The sequence below is a fragment of the Bufo bufo genome, chromosome 9 (genome assembly GCF_905171765.1).
Source record: "Bufo bufo chromosome 9, aBufBuf1.1, whole genome shotgun sequence".
Taxonomy (NCBI): domain Eukaryota; kingdom Metazoa; phylum Chordata; class Amphibia; order Anura; family Bufonidae; genus Bufo; species Bufo bufo.
The window spans coordinates 173,312,194-173,331,212 of record NC_053397.1 but is presented as its reverse complement, the minus strand read 5'-3'; the positions used below and the strand labels follow the sequence as shown (position 1 = coordinate 173,331,212).

Here is a 19,019-nt window from a genome sequence, read left to right as displayed (position 1 = left end):
ATAATACTAGTACCATGCAGATAGTGCCCTTCAATAATTATTGGCACACAGTGCCCTAAAATAACTGCGCCCAGGAAATAGTGCCCCTGACACTAATAGTGTAAACATAACGTCCCCCAAAAATAATTGTGGTAAGCTTACTGTGCCAAGGGGCCCCTCAGTAATAGTGCCCCCAAAACTCCCACCAATAGTAATAATTCTCTGCTAGAGCACACATGGCAGTAATAGTGCTCCTACAGTGCCCCCAACATGTCCCCACTGTGCCCCAGAAGTAATAATGCTTCCATAGTGCCCATACTAGTAATATAATGCCCCCTTATAATGTGTGCCCCCAGTTGAGCTAATGTCCCCATAATGTGCTAGTATAAAATACCCCTATATAGTGCCCCCAGTAAATGCCCCCATAGTGCTCCTCTCCCCCATTTCTCCTAGTGCCCCCCATAATGTACCAGTATAAAATGCCCCATATATAGTGCCCCAGTAGATGCCCTCAGTGTCCCCCATAATTTGCAAATATAAAATACCCCTTCTTAGTGCCCACGTAGATGACCTCATAGTACCCACTATAATGTATCCCAGTATAAAATGCCCCTATACAGAGCCCCCCATATAAAATACCCCTTCTTTGTGGCCTCAGTAGATGCCCCTAATAATATGCCAGTAACAAGTGCCCCATAGATGCCCCCACAGAGCCACCCAATAATGTGCCAGTAAGTGCCCCCCAATAATGTGACAGTAAGATGTGCCCCTATAGATGCCCCCAATCATGTGCCAGTAACAAGTATTGTACCATATAAAAAAAAATAAACACTTATACTTACCTCCATCAGGCTGGCAGCGATGCGATGCAGGCCTCTTCCGGCCTGTGTCCCCCGCTGTATGGCTCAGACGGTGCGATGACGTCACCGGCCTCTGATAGGCTGCAGGTCTAGTGCCTGCAGCCTATCAGAGGAACAGGGAAGGGAGACGGTGATACAGATGACTATGGAGATGAGCGCTCATTGCCCTGTCACTGGCGCCCCCCACTTGTCGCCAGGGCCGTGCCGCCTGGGGCGATCGCCGCACTTTGCCTAATTGGCGGTGCAGCCCCCCCCCCCCTGCATGGAGGCGATTTGTCTGGTCACATGACCCTCCATCAGCGGCCATTTTTGGACAGCACAGAAGATTTGCCTAACAAGGGGACATGACATGAATTATAGCCGATAGCACTGAACATCTACAAAGGCTACATTGGTAAGTGCCATTTAGTCATCTTACATACACACTGGGCACAAGTAGCCAGTAAGTGGTCAACCCCTTTAAGTATTTTCTTTTTTTTTTAAGAAGCAAAGAGGGACTTGTGTCAAATGTAGGGACTGTCCCTCCAAAAGTGGGGCACTTGGGAGATCTGCCATGGCATAAACGCAGCATACATTACCCTATAGAGCTAAGATGGTGATTGGTAAAATATTTTATAATTTTTCCAGGGATTTACATAAAGTTTGAAGCAAGATGCATCACAGAGGCCCTGTCCGACAGACTGCTGCGGGGGCAGATGGAGCAGCTCTGGACACTTTCTTCTGTTCCTTCCTGTCACTAGTTTGCAGACAGGCGGCTCACACCGGATCGTTTTCCAATAAGGCGGCTCACACCGGATCGTTTCCCAATAAGGCGGCTCACACCGGATCGTTTCCCAATAAGGCGGCTCACACCGGATCGTTTCCCAATAAGGTGGCTCACACCGGATCGTTTCCCAAGAATGTTTTTTTTTTTTGTTCCGCTGACGAGTCTCCCTGCAGTTCCCCAGCCCACCACAGGGGGCGCATTGCTTTCCCCGGCTGCGGACAGATTACTGCAGCACAATGTCTGCGCTGTGTGCGCGGGGAAGGTCGGGTTTTTCGGGGCGCAGTCGGGTGTTATGTGCCCAGCTTAGTACCCCCCCTCACCAGGAGCAGCAGGCTGGCACCGAATGTGGCACAACCCCAGTGGACCTTAGTGCCCCGGAGAAAGTGGATAACAGAGCCCAGCTGTGGAGCCGCTACCATGAGATGAAGAAGCTGGTGTACGGTAAGTGCGGGGGTGCGGGAGATGTGCGGGAGCAGGTGTCGGAGTGGGGGAGGGGCACTGCTAGTTATCGCTGCCAGTCAGGAGCATGGAAAGCTGAAACCCAGGGGTGCACAGCCCTTTCTGGTTGGGGGCCACATTACACTGAACCAACCCCAGGGGCCAAAAATAAAACTTAATGTAGTATTACCGACCGAAATATTGTATTTATGTATCAGACATACAGTGGGGCACATTTACCAAGGCCAGTGTTACCCCTTACTCCCCCCCAACTATCAAAAACTCTTCGACACCGGCCGTGAGACTTAACCCCTTCTTTAGTTTTTAACTCCCTGCCTTCCCGGAGCCAAAGCTTTTTCTTATTTCTCTGCTCACACAGCCATGTGATGTGAGGGCCTGGTTTTTGTGAGACAAGGTGCACTTTCCTATTGGAGCTGTTTGATATTGCCTAGGATGTACTGGGAAGCCGGAAAATGGGATGGAATTGGATTTTTTTTTAAATTCTGCCACAGTTTCATGGCTTTTGTTTTTACGACGTTCACTGTAGAGTAAAACTGACCTTTTACTCTCATTCGCCGGATCAGTACGATTACAGCGATACCACATTTATGTATTTTTTCTTGTGTTTTAATTAAAAAACTTTGGTAAAAAAAAATTTTCTTTAACCCTTTGATTACCGGAGTTTCTTTTTTCTTTTTTGCGTTTTCGGTTTTCTTCCCTATTTTCCGTGAGCCATAACTTTTTTTTTTTATATATTTCCAGTCGCATAGCTTTATAAGGGCTTATTTTTTGCGGGGACAAGTTGTACTTTCTAACGCCACCATTAATTATGGCATAAAATGTAGTGGGAAGCGGGAAAAAAATTCCAAATGGGTTGGAATTGGAAAAAAAATGCAATTCCTCCACCGTTTTACAGGTTTTGCTTATGGCAAAACTGACCCATGCCCTTCAATCTCTGGGTCAGTACGATTGCAACGATGCCCCATATGTATAGTTTTTTTTTATGTGTATAATAGTGTAAAAATGAATTTAAACTTTGAGTTTTTATTATTATTTTTTTTTACATCACCATATTCTGACCCCCATAACCTTTTTATACTTATGTCTACTGAGCTGTTTAGGGGCTAATTTTTAGCAGTACAATTCATAGTTTTTATTGATACCATTTTGGAGTGTGCGTGACTTTTGCATCACATTTTATTTCATTTTTTTTGTGTAAGAGAAGCAATGAAAAAATGTCAAATCTGTCATTTTGACCCTTTTTTCCATTACGCCATTCGCCGTATTGGATTTTTTTTTTTTTTAGATATTAATATTATTGGCGTTTTCGGTCACGGTGATACCCAGGATATTTATATTTTATTGTTATTTAGTTTTTTTTTTTTTATTATACGGAAAGGGGGGTGATTTAAACTTTTTTATATTTTTTATATATTTATATTTATCATCATTTTAAGGCTCATAAATGACTTTATAAATTATGTTTTTTTTTATTTTGACCTATAAGGGATTTAAAAAAAAACCAATTTATTTGGATTTTGCTCATTTCTTATGTTGGCCTGCCATCTGGTGGCCAAAATAAGAATTGCAGTATTGATGCTTTGAATTTCTTCATAGATACTCAGTGCATTCAGCGCATGCACTGAAGTCCCGATTGGCCGCACGGGACTTCAGTACTGGGTTTTTGCGCATTCAGGTGCCTTGATCTCACTTGATCACGGCATCTAAAGCATTTAATTGCCACGATTGGCATTATTGCCGGTTGCAGTAATTAGCCGCAGGTCTCTGCTGTTTGAAACCGCAGAGACTTGCTGGCCATGATGTCCGCTGCACGCGCGAGCGGGCGTCATGCTTGCACGGCGCTGGTAGCGAAAAGGTAAAATCATCATATTCTGACCACCATAACCTTTTTTATAGTTAATTCTACAAAGCTGTAGACTTTTTTGGCGAGACAATCTTTAGTTTTTATTGTGTATGACTTTTTGATTAATTTTGATTACATCTTTTGGGGAAGATGAAGTTATGAAATACCGGCCTATCAGCCATATTGTTTTTTTTTTTTTCCTGTTACCACATTTTACTTCTGGGATACGTTTTTTTTATTTTTTTATATTTTAACTATTTTTTAATTTTTTAGTATTTTTAAAAAACTATTTTTATGCTTGTTTTTAGGCACCCAGGTGGACCCCAACATGCAACCATTAGATTGCAATTTGTATAAGGCCTCATGCACACGACCGTTGTGTGCATCCGTGGCCGTTGTGCCATTTTCCGTTTTTTTTCGCGGACCCATTGACTTTCAATGGGTCCGTGGAAAAATCGCACCGTTTTGCAGCCGAGACCGTGATCCGTGTTTCCTGTCCGTCCAAAAAATATGACCTGTCCTATTTTTTTGACGGACAACGGTTCACGGACCCATTCAAGTCAATGGGTCCGTGAAAGAACACGGATGCACACAAGATTGGCATCCGTGGCCGTAGGTTACTTTCATACAGACGGATCCAAAGATCCGTCTGCATAAAAGCTTTTTCAGATCTAAGTTTTCACTTTGTGAAAACTCAGATCCGACAGTATATTCTAACACAGAAGCGTTCCCATGGTGATGGGGACGCTTCTAGTTAGAATACACTACAAACTGTGTACAAGACTGCCCCCTGCTGCCTGGCAGCACCCGATCTCTTACAGGGGGCCGTGATCAGCACAATTAACCCCTTCAGGTGCGGCACCTGAAGGGGTAATTGTACTATCATATCCCCCTGTAAGAGATCAGGGCTGCCAGGCAGCAGGGGGCAGACCCTCCCCCCCCTCCCCAGTTTGAATATCATTGGTGGCCAGTGCGCCCCCCCCCCCTCTATTGTAATAATAGGTTGGTGGCCAGTGCGGCCCCCCCCTCCCTCTATTGTAATAATTCGTTGGTGGCACAGTGTGCGCCCCCCCCCCTCCCTCCCTCTATTGTAATAATTCGTTGGTGGCACAGTGTGCGCCCCCCATCGGCCCCCCTCCCTCTATAGCATTAACAACATTGGTGGCCAGTGTGCGGCCTCCCACCCCCCCCCCCCCCCCATCATTGGTGGCAGCGGAGTTCCGATCGGAGTCCCAGTTTAATCGCTGGGGCTCCGATCGGTAACCATGGCAACCAGGACGCTACTACAGTCCTGGTTGCCATGGTTACTTAGCAGTAGTACAATAGTAGAAGATTCATACTTACCTGCTGCTGGCTGCTGCGATGTTCGTGTCCGGCCGGAAGCTCCTCCTACTGGTAAGTGACAGGTCTGTGCGGCGCATTGCTAAATGAACTGTCACTTACCAGTAGGAGGAGCTCCCGGCCGGACTCAGACATCGCAGCTCCCAGGTAAGTATGAATCTTTTACTATTGTACTATTGCTAGTAACCCGCTGCCACCAATGATCGGGGGGTGGGGGGGGGGGAGATGGGAGGCCGCACACTGGCCACCAATGTTGTTAATGCTATAGAGGGATGGGGGGCGCACACTGTGCCACCAACGATTTATTACAATAGAGGGAGGAAGGGGGGGGGGGGGGCGCACTGGCCACCAATGATATTCAAACTGGGGGGGGGGGGGGGGGGGGTCTGCCCCCTGCTGCCTGGCAGCCCTGATCTCTTACAGGGGGATATGATAGTACAATTAACCCCTTCAGGTGCGGCACCTGAGGGGTTAATTGTGCTGATCACGACGGCCCCCTGTAAGAGATCGGATGCTGCTAGGCAGCAGGGGGCAGTCATGTACACAGTTTGTAGTATATTCTATCTAGAAGCGTCCCCATCACCATGGGAACGCCTCTGTGTTAGAATATACTGTCGGAAATGAGGTTTCACGATCTAACTCATATCCGACAGTATATTCCAACATAGAGGCGTTCCCATGGTGATGGGGACGCTTCAAGTTAAAATATACCATCGGATTGGAGAAAACTCCGATCCGATGGTATAAAAGGGACTCCAGACTTTACATTGAAAGTCAATGGGGACGGATCCGTTTGAAATGGCACCATATTGTGTCAACGTCAAACGGATCCGTCCCCATTGACTTGCATTGTAATTCAGGACGGATCCGTTTGGCTCCGCACGGCCAGGCGGACACCAAAACGACTTTTTTTTCATGTCCGTGGATCCTCCAAAAATCAAGGAAGACCCACGGACGAAAAAGCGGTCACGGATCACGGACCTACGGACCCCGTTTTTGCGGACCGTGAAAAAAAACGTCCGTGTGCATGAGGCCTAAAAGTAATGGAATTTTACCCATTACCCTGTACAAAGGTCGGTATATTTCCATTCAGTGCTGCCACCTGCTAGCCTAAATTGTAATATACAAGTAATAAACCTGGTACAGGTTCTTGCTTATTACTTCAATGGAACGACTTACACAATCTCCCTCCGGGGGGAAGCGCACGCTTCTGGGTTTTCAGTCTCTCAGATGCCATGGTCACATTTGACCTCGGCATCTGAGGTGTTAAATGTCCGCGATCGGCATTGCTGCCAATCGCAGACATTATTCCTGGATGTCTGCTGTGTAAAACAGCAGGCACCCGGCTGCTATGGTGCTCGGGAGCAGGCGTCATCTTTAAAGATCACACATCCGTCGTCGTATTATGGCGGATGTCAGGAAGGGGTTAATACGGTTGGTCAAAAAACGTACTTGCGACTATGACCCCCAGTATAAACCTTAAGGCCTCTTTCACACGGGCGTTGCGGGAAAATGTGCGGGTGCGTCACGGGAACACCCGCGATTTTTCCGCGCAAGTGCAAAACATTGTAATGCATTTTGCACTCGCGTAAGAAAAATCGCGCGTGTTTGGTACCCAAACCCGAACTTCTTCACAGAAGTTCGGGCTTGGGATCGGTGTTCTGTAAATAGTATTATTTTCCCTTATAACATGGTTATAAGGGGAAATAATAGCATTCTGAATACAGAATGCATAGTAAACTAGCGCTGGAGGGGTTAAAAAAATAAAATAAAAATTTAACTCACCTTAATCCACTTGCTGGCGCTGCCGGCATCTCGTCTGTCTCCTTCTGTGCTGAGCATTCATTCCAGGACCTTTGATGACGTCACTCCGGTCATCACATGATCCATCACCATGGTAAAAGATCATGTGACGTACCATGTGATGACCGGAGTGACGTCATCAAAGGTCCTGTAACTGTACTTAATGCTCACCACAGGTCCTATTCAGACAGAAGCAGATGCCGGGCTCCGCGATCAAGTGGATTAAGGTGAGTTATTTTTATTAATTTTTTTAACCCCTCCAGCGCTGTTTTACTATGCAGTCTGTATTCAGAATGCTATTATTTTCCCTTATAACCATGTTATAAGGGAAAATAATGCTATTTACAGAACACCGATCCCAAGCCCGAACTTCTGTGAAGAAGTTCGAGTTTGGGTACCAAACACGCGCGATTTTTCTCACGTGAGTGCAAAACGCATTACAATGTTTTGCACTCGCGCGGAAAAATCGCGGGTGTTCCCGCAACGCACCCGCACATTTTCCCGCAACGCCCGTCATCTAATGATAAAGTACATGAAAAATACATGTGAGTAGCCACAAGACATAGAAATACATGTGTTACCAGATGGTTGGGCACCGCTGCAGTATAGAAATTGTAACGGCAGCAGCTGGGTCACACAGCTATGACCTGCATTTTCAGTGGCATTTGGTGCGCTTTTTAATTATATTTTTTGTTAAAAACACTACAACCAATGTTCAGGACTGGCTGTTTTATCCATTTCATGAGCATTTTTTTAGTACATGTTTGAAAGCAATAACGTTTTATTCCGTTTGGATATTCAAATACATTTTTGCAACAATTTTCCTCGGTGACACATTGGGTTTTCTTTTTATACCATTTTTAATTTAATATTTTTTTATACCATGTCAGAAAAAAAGTGTAAATAAAATACTAGTTTATTTTCTGCTACGGTCTTTTTTATATAAGGAATACATTGTTTACTGTTGCCAGGGGCAAGCTGCATTCAGTTTTAGTAGTGGTGCTGTTTGTATCATTTTTTTTGTCTTTGTTTTAGGCCTCATGCTCACAAATGTATTTTCTTTCCGTGTCTATTCTGTTTTTTGTGGAACCATTCATTTCAATGGGTCTGCAAAAAAAACGGAAGTTACTCAGTGTGCATTCCATTTACGTATGTCCCTTCAGCAAACAGTTAGAACATGTCCTATTATTGTCCCATTATTGTATTATTATTGTCCTATTATTGTAATCAAAACTGACTGCAATTGGGTACCTACTAGCGCGGGTTTGCCGCAGTACACCCAGGACGCATCCTGAACAAATCTGTCACGCCCGTGTGAACTCAGCCTTACTCTTTATGTCTCCCCCCCCCCCCCCCCAAAAAAATTTTTGGTCTGTCCTCATGAACTCTATTCCTACAGCGTTTCAGCTGAAGATTTTATCAGCTGTATTCAGGATCATAATCCCTGACAAGCAGAGAGGAGGATGAGGCAGCTCTTTAGCTCAGTGTTGTGAAGTAACTTGTCCTGCTGTGGGATTAGGACAGATTTTGTGTGTACTAATAAGACAGCAGCCATTTTATTTCTACTAATGATTGCTCCCTAGACAAAACAAGCTATTATAACTAATAAAGGTATTTGGGAATGTATTTATAATAAAGTCATATTTAAGTATTTTCATTTTCTTAATTTAAACCCCTTGAATGTTTTATTCCTTTTTTTTTTTTTTATCTCTGATAACCCATAATTTCACCCAGGCAGCCCCCCCTGACATGAGCTTCGGAGCCGTTCATGCTCCGATGCTCTCCCTTGCTCTGTGCAGGATTGCGCAGGGCAAGGGCTTTTTTATTTACAATAACGCACTGCCGGGCTGAGGCTTCCGCCCAGCAGTGTGTTTGGTGACATCACCGGCTCTGATGGGCCGGCTTACGGGCTAGGGCAGCGCTAAAGCCCGCCCATCAGTTCCAGTGACGTCACAGGGCTCACTGCTGGGTGGAAGCCTCCGCCTTGAGCCCTTAAGAGGAGCCCAGTATTCAGTGCAGGGCAAAGTAGAGCATTGGAGCATAAAATGCTTTGATGCTCTTGTCAGGGGGGCTGCCTGGGTCAAAATATGTGTATGTCCGGGTTTAGCTCTGAACCCGGACACCCCCTTTAACATGTATTTAAAGTGGTTATTTTATGAATGTTAAACTTTTTTAATTCTTTTTGGGGAGGCTTCATACATAGGTTTTTAGTGGAGTTTTTGCACCGTCAGTTTAAAAAAAAAATGGCATCTCCACACGGTAGCTGAAGGTGTTTGTTGTTTTTTTTTGCTAATTTGTTTTTGTTGATTAGGTGGCGTTTTGGGTGTTTTGGCATTTGTTTCTGGCATTTTGACATCTTCTCTTTAAAAAAAAAAAAAAAAAACACCAGAAAAAAAACGGTAGTTCACACAGTTGTTTTAGAAAAAAAATACGGCAACAGCTCATCGAGCACCTGTGTCTCCCAGGATGCATTGCAATTAGCTGTTTTTAACCCCTTCCTTCCCTGCATACAAAATACATCTAGCCCCAGAGATGCATACAGTATGTAAGGCCCCACAGTTTTCTTCTTCACCGTCTGTAGAGACATATAGCTATATGTTTCTATGAATGCGGGAAGGAAGGGGGCAAGGAACCTACTGAGCTTGTGTCCACCACTGAATGCAGGAGAAGGAGGACTAGAAGGGTAGACAACAGGGGGCGCTACCAGGGAGGAAAATGTAATGAACATGAAAAACAACAATATTTCTGTTGCATGTGTATTGCTAGAATACGTTATTTGCAGCGCCCTACTCATTGCCTAGTAATACTTTTCCGGGGATAGACTTAAAGTTTGTTGGAAAATATTGAAGAGGAAAAGTCAGCATCATTTTTTAAATGGGTTGACTTACTTCAGTAAGGCTACTTTCACATTAGAGTTTGGTGTGGATCCGTTTTGGATCTGCACAGACAGATCCGTTCAGATAATACAACCTGAACGGATCCGTTTGTATTATCTTTAACATAGCCAAGACGGATCTTGAACACCATTGAAAGTCAATGGGGGACGGATCCGTTGTCTATTGTGCCAGATTATGTCATAGAAAACATTGTGTGCCAGGACGGATCAGTTTTGCTCAGTTTCATCAGACTGACACCAAAATGCTGCAGGCAATGTTTTGGTGTCCGCCTCCAGAGCGGAATAGAGACTGAACGGAGGCAAACTGATGCATTCTGAGCGGATCCTTTTCCATTCAGAATGCATTAGGGCAAAACTGATCCGTTTTGGACCTCTTGTGAGAGCCCTGAACGGATCTCACAAACAGAAAGCCAAAACGCCAGTGTGAAAGTAGACTTAATTGCATTTATCATGTAGAGAAAGTTAAAACAAGCCATTTACAATGTATTGTGATTGTCCATATTGCCTCCTTTGCTGGCTGGATTCATTTTTCCACCACATTATACACTGCTCGCTTCCATGGGCACGACCACCCTGCACAGCAGCAGTGGTGGTCGTGCTTGCATACTATAGGAAAATGCATCAGCCTCTCTGGTGGCCGGGACCATGGGAGCGCACATATGCTGGTGCCTTTTCCTATAGTGTGCAAGCACGACGACTGCTGCTGGATTGCAGGGTGGTCGTAACCATGGAAACGAGCAGTGTATAATGTGATGGAAAAATGAATCCAGCCAGCAAAGGAGGCAATATGGACAATCACAATACATTAGTAAGTGCCTTGTATTAACTGTATCTACATGATAAATGCCATTTAGGGTTCATTCACACGTCCGTAAGTGTTTTGCGGATCCGCAAAACACGGACACTGGCAATGTGCATTCCGCAATTTGCGGACCGCACATCGTTGGCACTATAATAGAAAATGCCTAATCTTGTCCGCAATTGCGGACAAGAATAGGACATGTTCTATTTTTTTGCGGGAACGGACGCGGAAGTGCGGATCCACAAATGCGGATGCGGACAGCACATTCCGGCCCAATTGAAAATGAATGGGTCTGCACCCGTTCCGCAAAATTGCGGAACGGATGCGGACCCATTTTGCGGACGTGGGAATGGACCCTTATTGAAGTGAGACAACTCCTTTAAGTGTTTTGTCAGAGATTTTTGTCTAGTCTGTCTAAAAATATTAAAGAGGAAAAGTCCACATAGTTTTTTGGTATTGTTTTGGCTTGGCTTACTATAGGCGCAGTGTTTGCTTTTCAGCAGATAGGAGCATTTTCATAATGTGCTATAATTGATGCATTGTTTCGCATCCCCCCAATGACACAGTGAAAAATGCCGCCATACGATGTGTGCCAACCAGTCCTAGAAAGAAAGGTGATGAAAAAACACACGGGGGCATTTATCATTTGAAGGTAACCTGGAAGCCCATTGAAGCCCTTCTGGGTACGTGCCTCCACTCCGCCAAAGATAGGACATGTCCTATCCTTTGCCATATGTTCCATATCACAAACCCATTCAAGTCAACAGGTCCACATGCAATGCAGAGTTCACACAGCCGATGCCCTTGTTTTTCACCGCATGGTTCACACGTCCCTGCGGTGGCCATGTGCCCCATGTCAAACCAGATGTTGACACGGGGAGACCCAGAAATAAAAGGCGCCAGCCTCTCTGGTGCCCGAGGCCATGGGAGTACACATAGGCCATCACTTTTTCCTATAGTGTGCAAGCACGTCCACCGCTGCTGGATTGGAGGGTGGTCGTAAGCACTTATACGAACAGTGTACGATGTGATGGAAAAATGAATCCAGCCAGCAAAGGAGGCAATATGGACAATCACAATACATTAGTAAGTGTCTTGTAGTAACAAGCCCTTTGATGCAAAATGACAAAAATGTACGTCATTTGTGTGTAATACAGCTGATGTTCCATAGACCATTATGGTGAAGGGGATGAAAAACGCTAATAATCAGTAGCAACCAATGTGGTTATGGTAAGCATAAGAGGTTATTGTATTCTGCCAAATCCTTCCACTGGATCTTCCCATCAGATTTGCCCGTTACGTGCATTGCCCATTTGTACCATATGTGGGAATGTAAGGCCCTTGTGTTGCTTTTCTGGAATCTGCAGTCAGGTCTGTTACCAACTCTGTTAGGATGTATGTGATCAGCTGTAGGTAGAAAACAACTAGTAACCTATTTTATTGTTATTTTGCAGATCTTCTCCCTCCCGGTGTATGCAATCTGCTGAATCCAGCAACCATATGCGCCAACAATGAGATCTGTCTGGGAGACATTGAGATCTATGGATTTGATTATGATTATACTCTGGCGCAGTATTCAGATATGTTACATAAGAAGATATTCACTACCGCCAGGGACATCCTGATACAACAGTACAAGGTGACTGCTATGTGCTGAAGGGTAGACCTGCCAGGAGAGCTATAGACTGTATACCGAGGACCAGCTCTGTGTGTCAGGGTGGTTACAGGCTGGGCCACATGTGCAGCCGCTGTTACACGCATGAGGAGGCAGCAGAGGGAGGAAGGATGTTCAACCCTTCATATCTCAGGCCGTGTAGAAGCTAGAGATATGGGGCCTGTTCTTGCAGGTTTCAGCTGCTTTCACTGTTGACTCTATTTCTAAAGGCTCTATTTCGTCCAGTGTAGAAGAGCGAACGCTTCAATCCTGGTATTGTTTGAAAGTAGAGATGAGTGAATCGATTTGTCTCATCAGCAGGACTTCACCTGTAAGGGGCCGTCCCCACAGGAGAAGAAGCACCCACCTACCACTAGATTGTCAGGGCTGGACCTTTAGCCTGGCCCTGAGAATTTTACTGCTCCGGTTAGCAGGTCAAGGGCAGAGATTTGGCTTCAGAGCTGTGACTGTGAAGGCAGCGCTGTAAGCAGGGAAATTGTCGGGCCGGGGCTAAATGTCTAGCTCATGGACAGTGTCAATCTTGGAACATAAATTCTGCTGTGTCCATCTCCACTGAATGAAAACCTATCCAGAGAACGTGATCTCCGTATGTTCCATGGGCTCCATGTCAAGATATTCTTCAGTTGCCACTGGCATATACCGTGTAATGAAGCTGTTTTTCATGGTACTCATTTCATTACCCCATGCCCACCTGAACAGGAGAACGTTCGATTTGAACAAAGTAGTCTGAAATTGCAAAGTTTAAGGAAAACCATGACCCACTCTTATTGATGCCCGTTTATGTCAGTATTTGATGTCCTTGACCTGATAATCTTCTGGATATGAACTTTTGATGGACTAGAGCCAATCTGTAGAAGCCAAGTTGCCTTTTAAAATATGAGCTAGGGACAGAGCAGCAGCCTGATGAAAAAAAGTTGTGAGTTTCAAATGACCCCATCAGACGGTGGAGTTCCTGATATAAGTCTTCCCATTGTGGAGCAGAGTTTTAAATGAATTATCACAAGACAACCCCTTGGAAGATGGCGCATCACTGGGGGTCAGGCTTCTTTGACCTTCAGTAGTCTGCTGTCATGTGTACCATCCAGCATGGATCGCAGTACATTTAATGTAGGAGTAGAGAGAAAAAAGGGGAGAAAGTTACTTCAAACCTAGAGGGATCACCAAATCCCACCGAAGGATGAAATAAAGCTGGGCGCCGACAGGGATGTGGGCTAAAATATGAGGAGGTGAATTAAAGTGGCATTCCGGAAGGCGGCTCTGAAAGAAGTGTTCTGAAAGACCTAGAACACTCTCAAATGACAATGTCAGAAGTGCGGGAAGTGGGTGGTGTCAGTGTGAGGGATAACATAACACAGTAGAACGTCACCCACCGCTAAGTAGACAGGAGGAAAAAAAAAGGGGGAGGATTGGAAAACGGTAGGGGAGGAGGTGAGCGCCACTCCGTCAGCAATAACGGATAACTGAAATGGGTCACGGTCCAGTTAGGCAGGTACACAGAACAATGACATAAGTGGTAAAATATAAGAATAACGCTAGTATGTGGATATCGCTAAGTACGGATTGTCCCTCGGTGCCCAGGAGTGAACGTAGTGCTGGGCAACCGTAATCGCACTATTGTAGGAATATAAAATAGTATAGCAGGATATAATATCCTATAAAAACATTCATGTATGTCAGACTTAATAGAATATAAAATCATTGAAAGTTGATAAAATATTCATGCACTCACTTCACTAGGGCGGTGGTCATCAGGATAAGCACATAACACCTGTGACCTAGACCCCCCCCCCGGACAGGATCGACATGTAGAGTGGTGGTGACAGATGGCAGCACAACGTGGAGGCTTCAGGTCAATCACTTTATTCAGCAAGGATATGTGACTCAACGCGTTTCGGGGACAGAAGTTCCCCTTCCTCGGGAGCAAATGCAGAAAATACATCTTACAGGTGCATACATATTTATACATGTGCCAATTGATGGAAAATGGCGTTATTCGCGCCATTCGTACCGGAAACGGAAGTGACGTCACATGCGTACCATGGTGGAACACACGAGTTCTCTCATTGTAATATGTGGTAAAAACTGTGCTGTAAACTGAATAGACATGTATCAGAAGGACATCGCCCATATCACCGGCAGTGTCTCTTCTTACCATAGTGGGATGGGACAATTAGATCGGCAGGGACACAGTGCGCTCTCGTCCCAATACGTCACTTCCGTTTTGGGTGGAAGGCATAAGACTGCGTTTCACCCGCTGGAAAATGCATAGCAGAGTCGGACTTGTGGTTAAAATCCTTCCAGATAGGAGGAGAGAGTGGGACAATGGCTGAAACAGTCTAAATCCGCCAAAAAAATGTGAAATATGAAATATGAGGTACAACATTAGAGGGAAGAATGGTAAGACTAGGCTCGTGGTGAAGTTATAAAATATTCTAACCACTATTCGCATTTTCTCCATAAAATCAATTAATGTCAATGATAAAATCATAAAAAAATAAGAAGAAGATCCATTCTCATACATGTTTCGGCCTATTTCCCGCAGGAAGAGAGGTCTTAAGACATACATAAACATGAATAAATAAGACATTGAATAAAAACAACATTTATAAAGAATGAGCTTCTGATACAGGATCATATCACGTAAAAAATAACCATATCACGTAGAAAATGGAAAATGATACTAATAATAATAAAAGTAATAATAAATATTGAAACATAAATAAAAAAAATCACATAAAGCACACAGCAGCTCTCACCTTCCCCTTCACCAGCCGAGCACAGCTGACGCACCTGGATGCGTAATAGTAGATTCAAGAAAAGTAGGAAGATCCAGCTCGGGGATGGTGGAAAAATTGTAGCTTTATTGCGGCATAAAATCTTCGACAAAAACAGGAATAGTTTGGTTACGCGTTTTAGACCACAAAAATATCGGTCCTTCCTCATATGTCTTGAGGAAGGACCGATATTTGTTTGTGGTCTGAAACGCGTAACCGAACTATTCCTGTTTTTGTCGAAGATTTTATGCCGCAATAGAGCTACAATTTTTCCACCATCCCTGAGCTGGATTTTCCTACTTTTCTTGAATAAATAAAAAAAATATTGAAATAAAAATAAAAATGGTCATAGGTTTGGGGACAATAATAACCCCATGCCTACAACTGTACCTGTAACGCTGTTTTAGGAAAAAATTACCTATATCTATATGTCAGTGCACCCATGAAATTTGGTGGACCAATGGCATCTAGGTGGTTATGCCCTTGTTTAAGAGGGAGGCCCTATGTAGAAATATATATTAGTGATCGTACACCCTAATTAATATTCTTGTGGTTCGCCAAGGGTAAAAATGGCCTTCCCACCAGTTTATAGGCTATAAATGTTCATTGTATGTTCGTGTGTGGTGGGTGTGTTATCTCGCTCCACCTGTACTAGTATATAAAGGAGTTCATAAACTCAAGCTCAATCAGGGTGAAATTACGCCAGCCTCATGAGAATCCCTGGAGGGAGGACTTCAAAATGCATTAGAAGTTATGTGTCCCTTATGGGGCCTCATCGGAATTCAGTTTTATGTATTCCTTCCTAGATCTTTTAATAATTGACGTACTCTAGTGATTCATTAAGGCCAAAGGGAACTAAAGTATTGAGTTTATAGATCCAGAACATTTCTTTGCGGCACAGTGTCTGGTATGAGTGGGGCACCCATTCGAGGGGAGTTACTTTGAGGGAACTGGGGTCCCCGTCATGATGTGTGAGGAAGTGGCGGGATACACTATGGGTGGTGACATTTCTATTTATATTGGATCTATGTTCATTCATGCATTCCCGCAACGTTTGGGTGGTGCGTCCCACATAGTAAATATTGCAAGAGCAGTGCAGCAGGTATATTACATATGAGGTGTTGCAATTCGTACCGTGTCTTAAGCGGATGGGGTCTTTGAGGGTGGTGACTATCACTTCCTTAGTATTATGGGAGATCATGGCGCAACACTTGCATCTAGACTTACCGCACCTAAAGGATCCTATTTTGCAGTCGGTTATGGGGGCATTAGAAAATGGTAGTTTGTCTAATTTCGGGCAAGATGGTGCTAGGGTCTCTTTCAAAGTTTTGGCCCTCCTAAAGATTAAGTTGGGGACTTTGGGGAGGTCATTCCCTATAATAGGGTCCTTTCTCAGTAATGGCCAATGCTTGGTGAGAATATTTCTAATCGCTGTGTGTTTCGTATTGCAACGAATGATCGAACTCGGGGGAAAGTTGTTGGAGTTGATTGGTTCGTCTTATTTCTTCTTTGCCAAGCTCTCTCTTTGGCTTGCTGCTAAGGTTCTCTTTTTAGAATCGTTAATAAGATTTTTTGGGTACCCTTTCTCAAGAAATCTTTTTCCTACCAAATCTAATTGTTGGTCAAGTATCGTATTATCCGAGCAGTTCTTCCTCAGCCTTCTCATCTGGCTGTATGGTATATTGTTCTTCCAACTACGATGGTGACAGCTATTAAAATCTAGGTAGCTATTCATGTCGACATGTTTGAAATGTGTTCTGGTGACAATACGGTTATCTACTATATTGAGTTGGAGATCAAGAAAGACTGCTTCTTTTGGATGTTTTTCAAGCGTGAAAGATAGGTTCCAATCATTTTCATTAATGTTGTTTAAGAATGTTGTTAGAGCGTTGTAATTTATATCCCAAACTATGATGTCATCGATATATACAATTTTTTTTTTTTCTCTTATACAATTTTATGTTGGGGTGTGTAAGTAGCCACAAGTCCGACTTGTGATAGAAGAGACACTGCCGGTGATATGGGTGATGTCCTTCTGATACATGTCTATTCAGTTTACACCACCGTTTTTTACCATATATTACAATGAGAGGGCTCATGCGTTCCACCATGGTACGCATGTGACGTCACTTCCAATTCCGGTACGAATGGAGAGAATAACGCCATTTTCCATCAATTGGCACATGTATAAATATGTATGCACCTGTAAGATGTACAGGGAGTGCAGAATTATTAGGCAAATGAGTATTTTGACCACATCATCCTCTTTATGCATGTTGTCTTACTCCAAGCTGTATAGGCTCGAAAGCCTACTACCAATTAAGCATATTAGGTGATGTGCATCTCTGTAATGAGAAGGGGTGTGGTCTAATGACATCAACACCCTATATCAGGTGTGCATAATTATTAGGCAACTTCCTTTCCTTTGGCAAAATGGGTCAAAAGAAGGACTTGACAGGCTCAGAAAAGTCAAAAATAGTGAGATATCTTGCAGAGGGATGCAGCACTCTTAAAATTGCAAAGCTTCTGAAGCGTGATCATCGAACAATCAAGCGTTTCATTCAAAATAGTCAACAGGGTCGCAAGAAGCGTGTGGAAAAACCAAGGCGCAAAATAACTGCCCATGAACTGAGAAAAGTCAAGCGTGCAGCTGCCAAGATGCCGCTTGCCACCAGTTTGGCCATATTTCAGAGCTGCAACATCACTGGAGTGCCCAAAAGCACAAGGTGTGCAATACTCAGAGACATGGCCAAGGTAAGAAAGGCTGAAAGACGACCACCACTGAACAAGACACACAAGCTGAAAGGTCAAGACTGGGCCAAGAAATATCTCAAGACTGATTTTTCTAAGGTTTTATGGACTGATGAAATGAGAGTGAGTCTTGATGGGCCAGATGAATGGGCCCGTGGCTGGATTGGTAAAGGGCAGAGAGCTCCAGTCCGACTCAGACGCCAGCAAGGTGGAGGTGGAGTACTGGTTTGGGCTGGTATCATCAAAGATGAGCTTGTGGGGCCTTTTTGGGTTGAGGATGGAGTCAAGCTCAACTCCCAGTCCTACTGCCAGTTTCTGGAAGACACCTTCTTCAAGCAGTGGTACAGGAAGAAGTCTGCATCCTTCAAGAAAAACATGATTTTCATGCAGGACAATGCTCCATCACACGCGTCCAAGTACTCCACAGCGTGGCTGGCAAGAAAGGGTATAAAAGAAGAAAATCTAATGACATGGCCTCCTTGTTCACCTGATCTGAACCCCATTGAGAACCTGTGGTCCATCATCAAATGTGAGATTTACAAGGAGGGAAAACAGTACACCTCTCTGAACAGTGTCTGGGAGGCTGTGGTTGCTGCTGCATGCAATGTTGATGGTGAACAGATCAAAACACTGACAGAATCCATGGATGGCAGGCTTTTGAGTGTCCTTGCAAAGAAATGTGGCTATATTGGTCACTGATTTGTTTTTGTTTTGTTTTTGAATGTCAGAAATGTATATTTGTGAATGTTGAGATGTTATATTGGTTTCACTGGTAAAAATAAATAATTGAAATGGGTATATATTTGTTTTTTGTTAAGTTGCCTAATAATTATGCACAGTAATAGTCACCTGCACACACAGATATCCCCCTAAAATAGCTAAAACTAAAAACAAACTAAAAACTACTTCCAAAAATATTCAGCTTTGATATTAATGAGTTTTTTGGGTTCATTGAGAACATGGTTGTTGTTCAATAATAAAATTAATCCTCAAAAATACAACTTGCCTAATAATTCTGCACTCCCTGTATATTCTGCATTTGCTCCTGAGGAAGGGGAACTTCTGTCCCC

The 19,019-nt window shown here is 44.0% G+C and overlaps 1 protein-coding gene across 1 annotated transcript in view; it reads left to right on the top strand.

The window, feature by feature from the left end:
* The first annotated feature begins 1,788 nt into the window (after window positions 1-1,788).
* NT5DC2 (5'-nucleotidase domain containing 2) overlaps window positions 1,789-19,019 on the top strand; it is a 59,839-nt gene continuing 42,608 nt past the window's right edge. Inside the window, 2 exon segments of the mRNA XM_040407046.1 lie at window positions 1,789-2,046; window positions 12,204-12,388. Of these exon segments, the coding sequence (XP_040262980.1) occupies window positions 1,842-2,046; window positions 12,204-12,388 (390 nt within the window). The 5' untranslated portion in view covers window positions 1,789-1,841.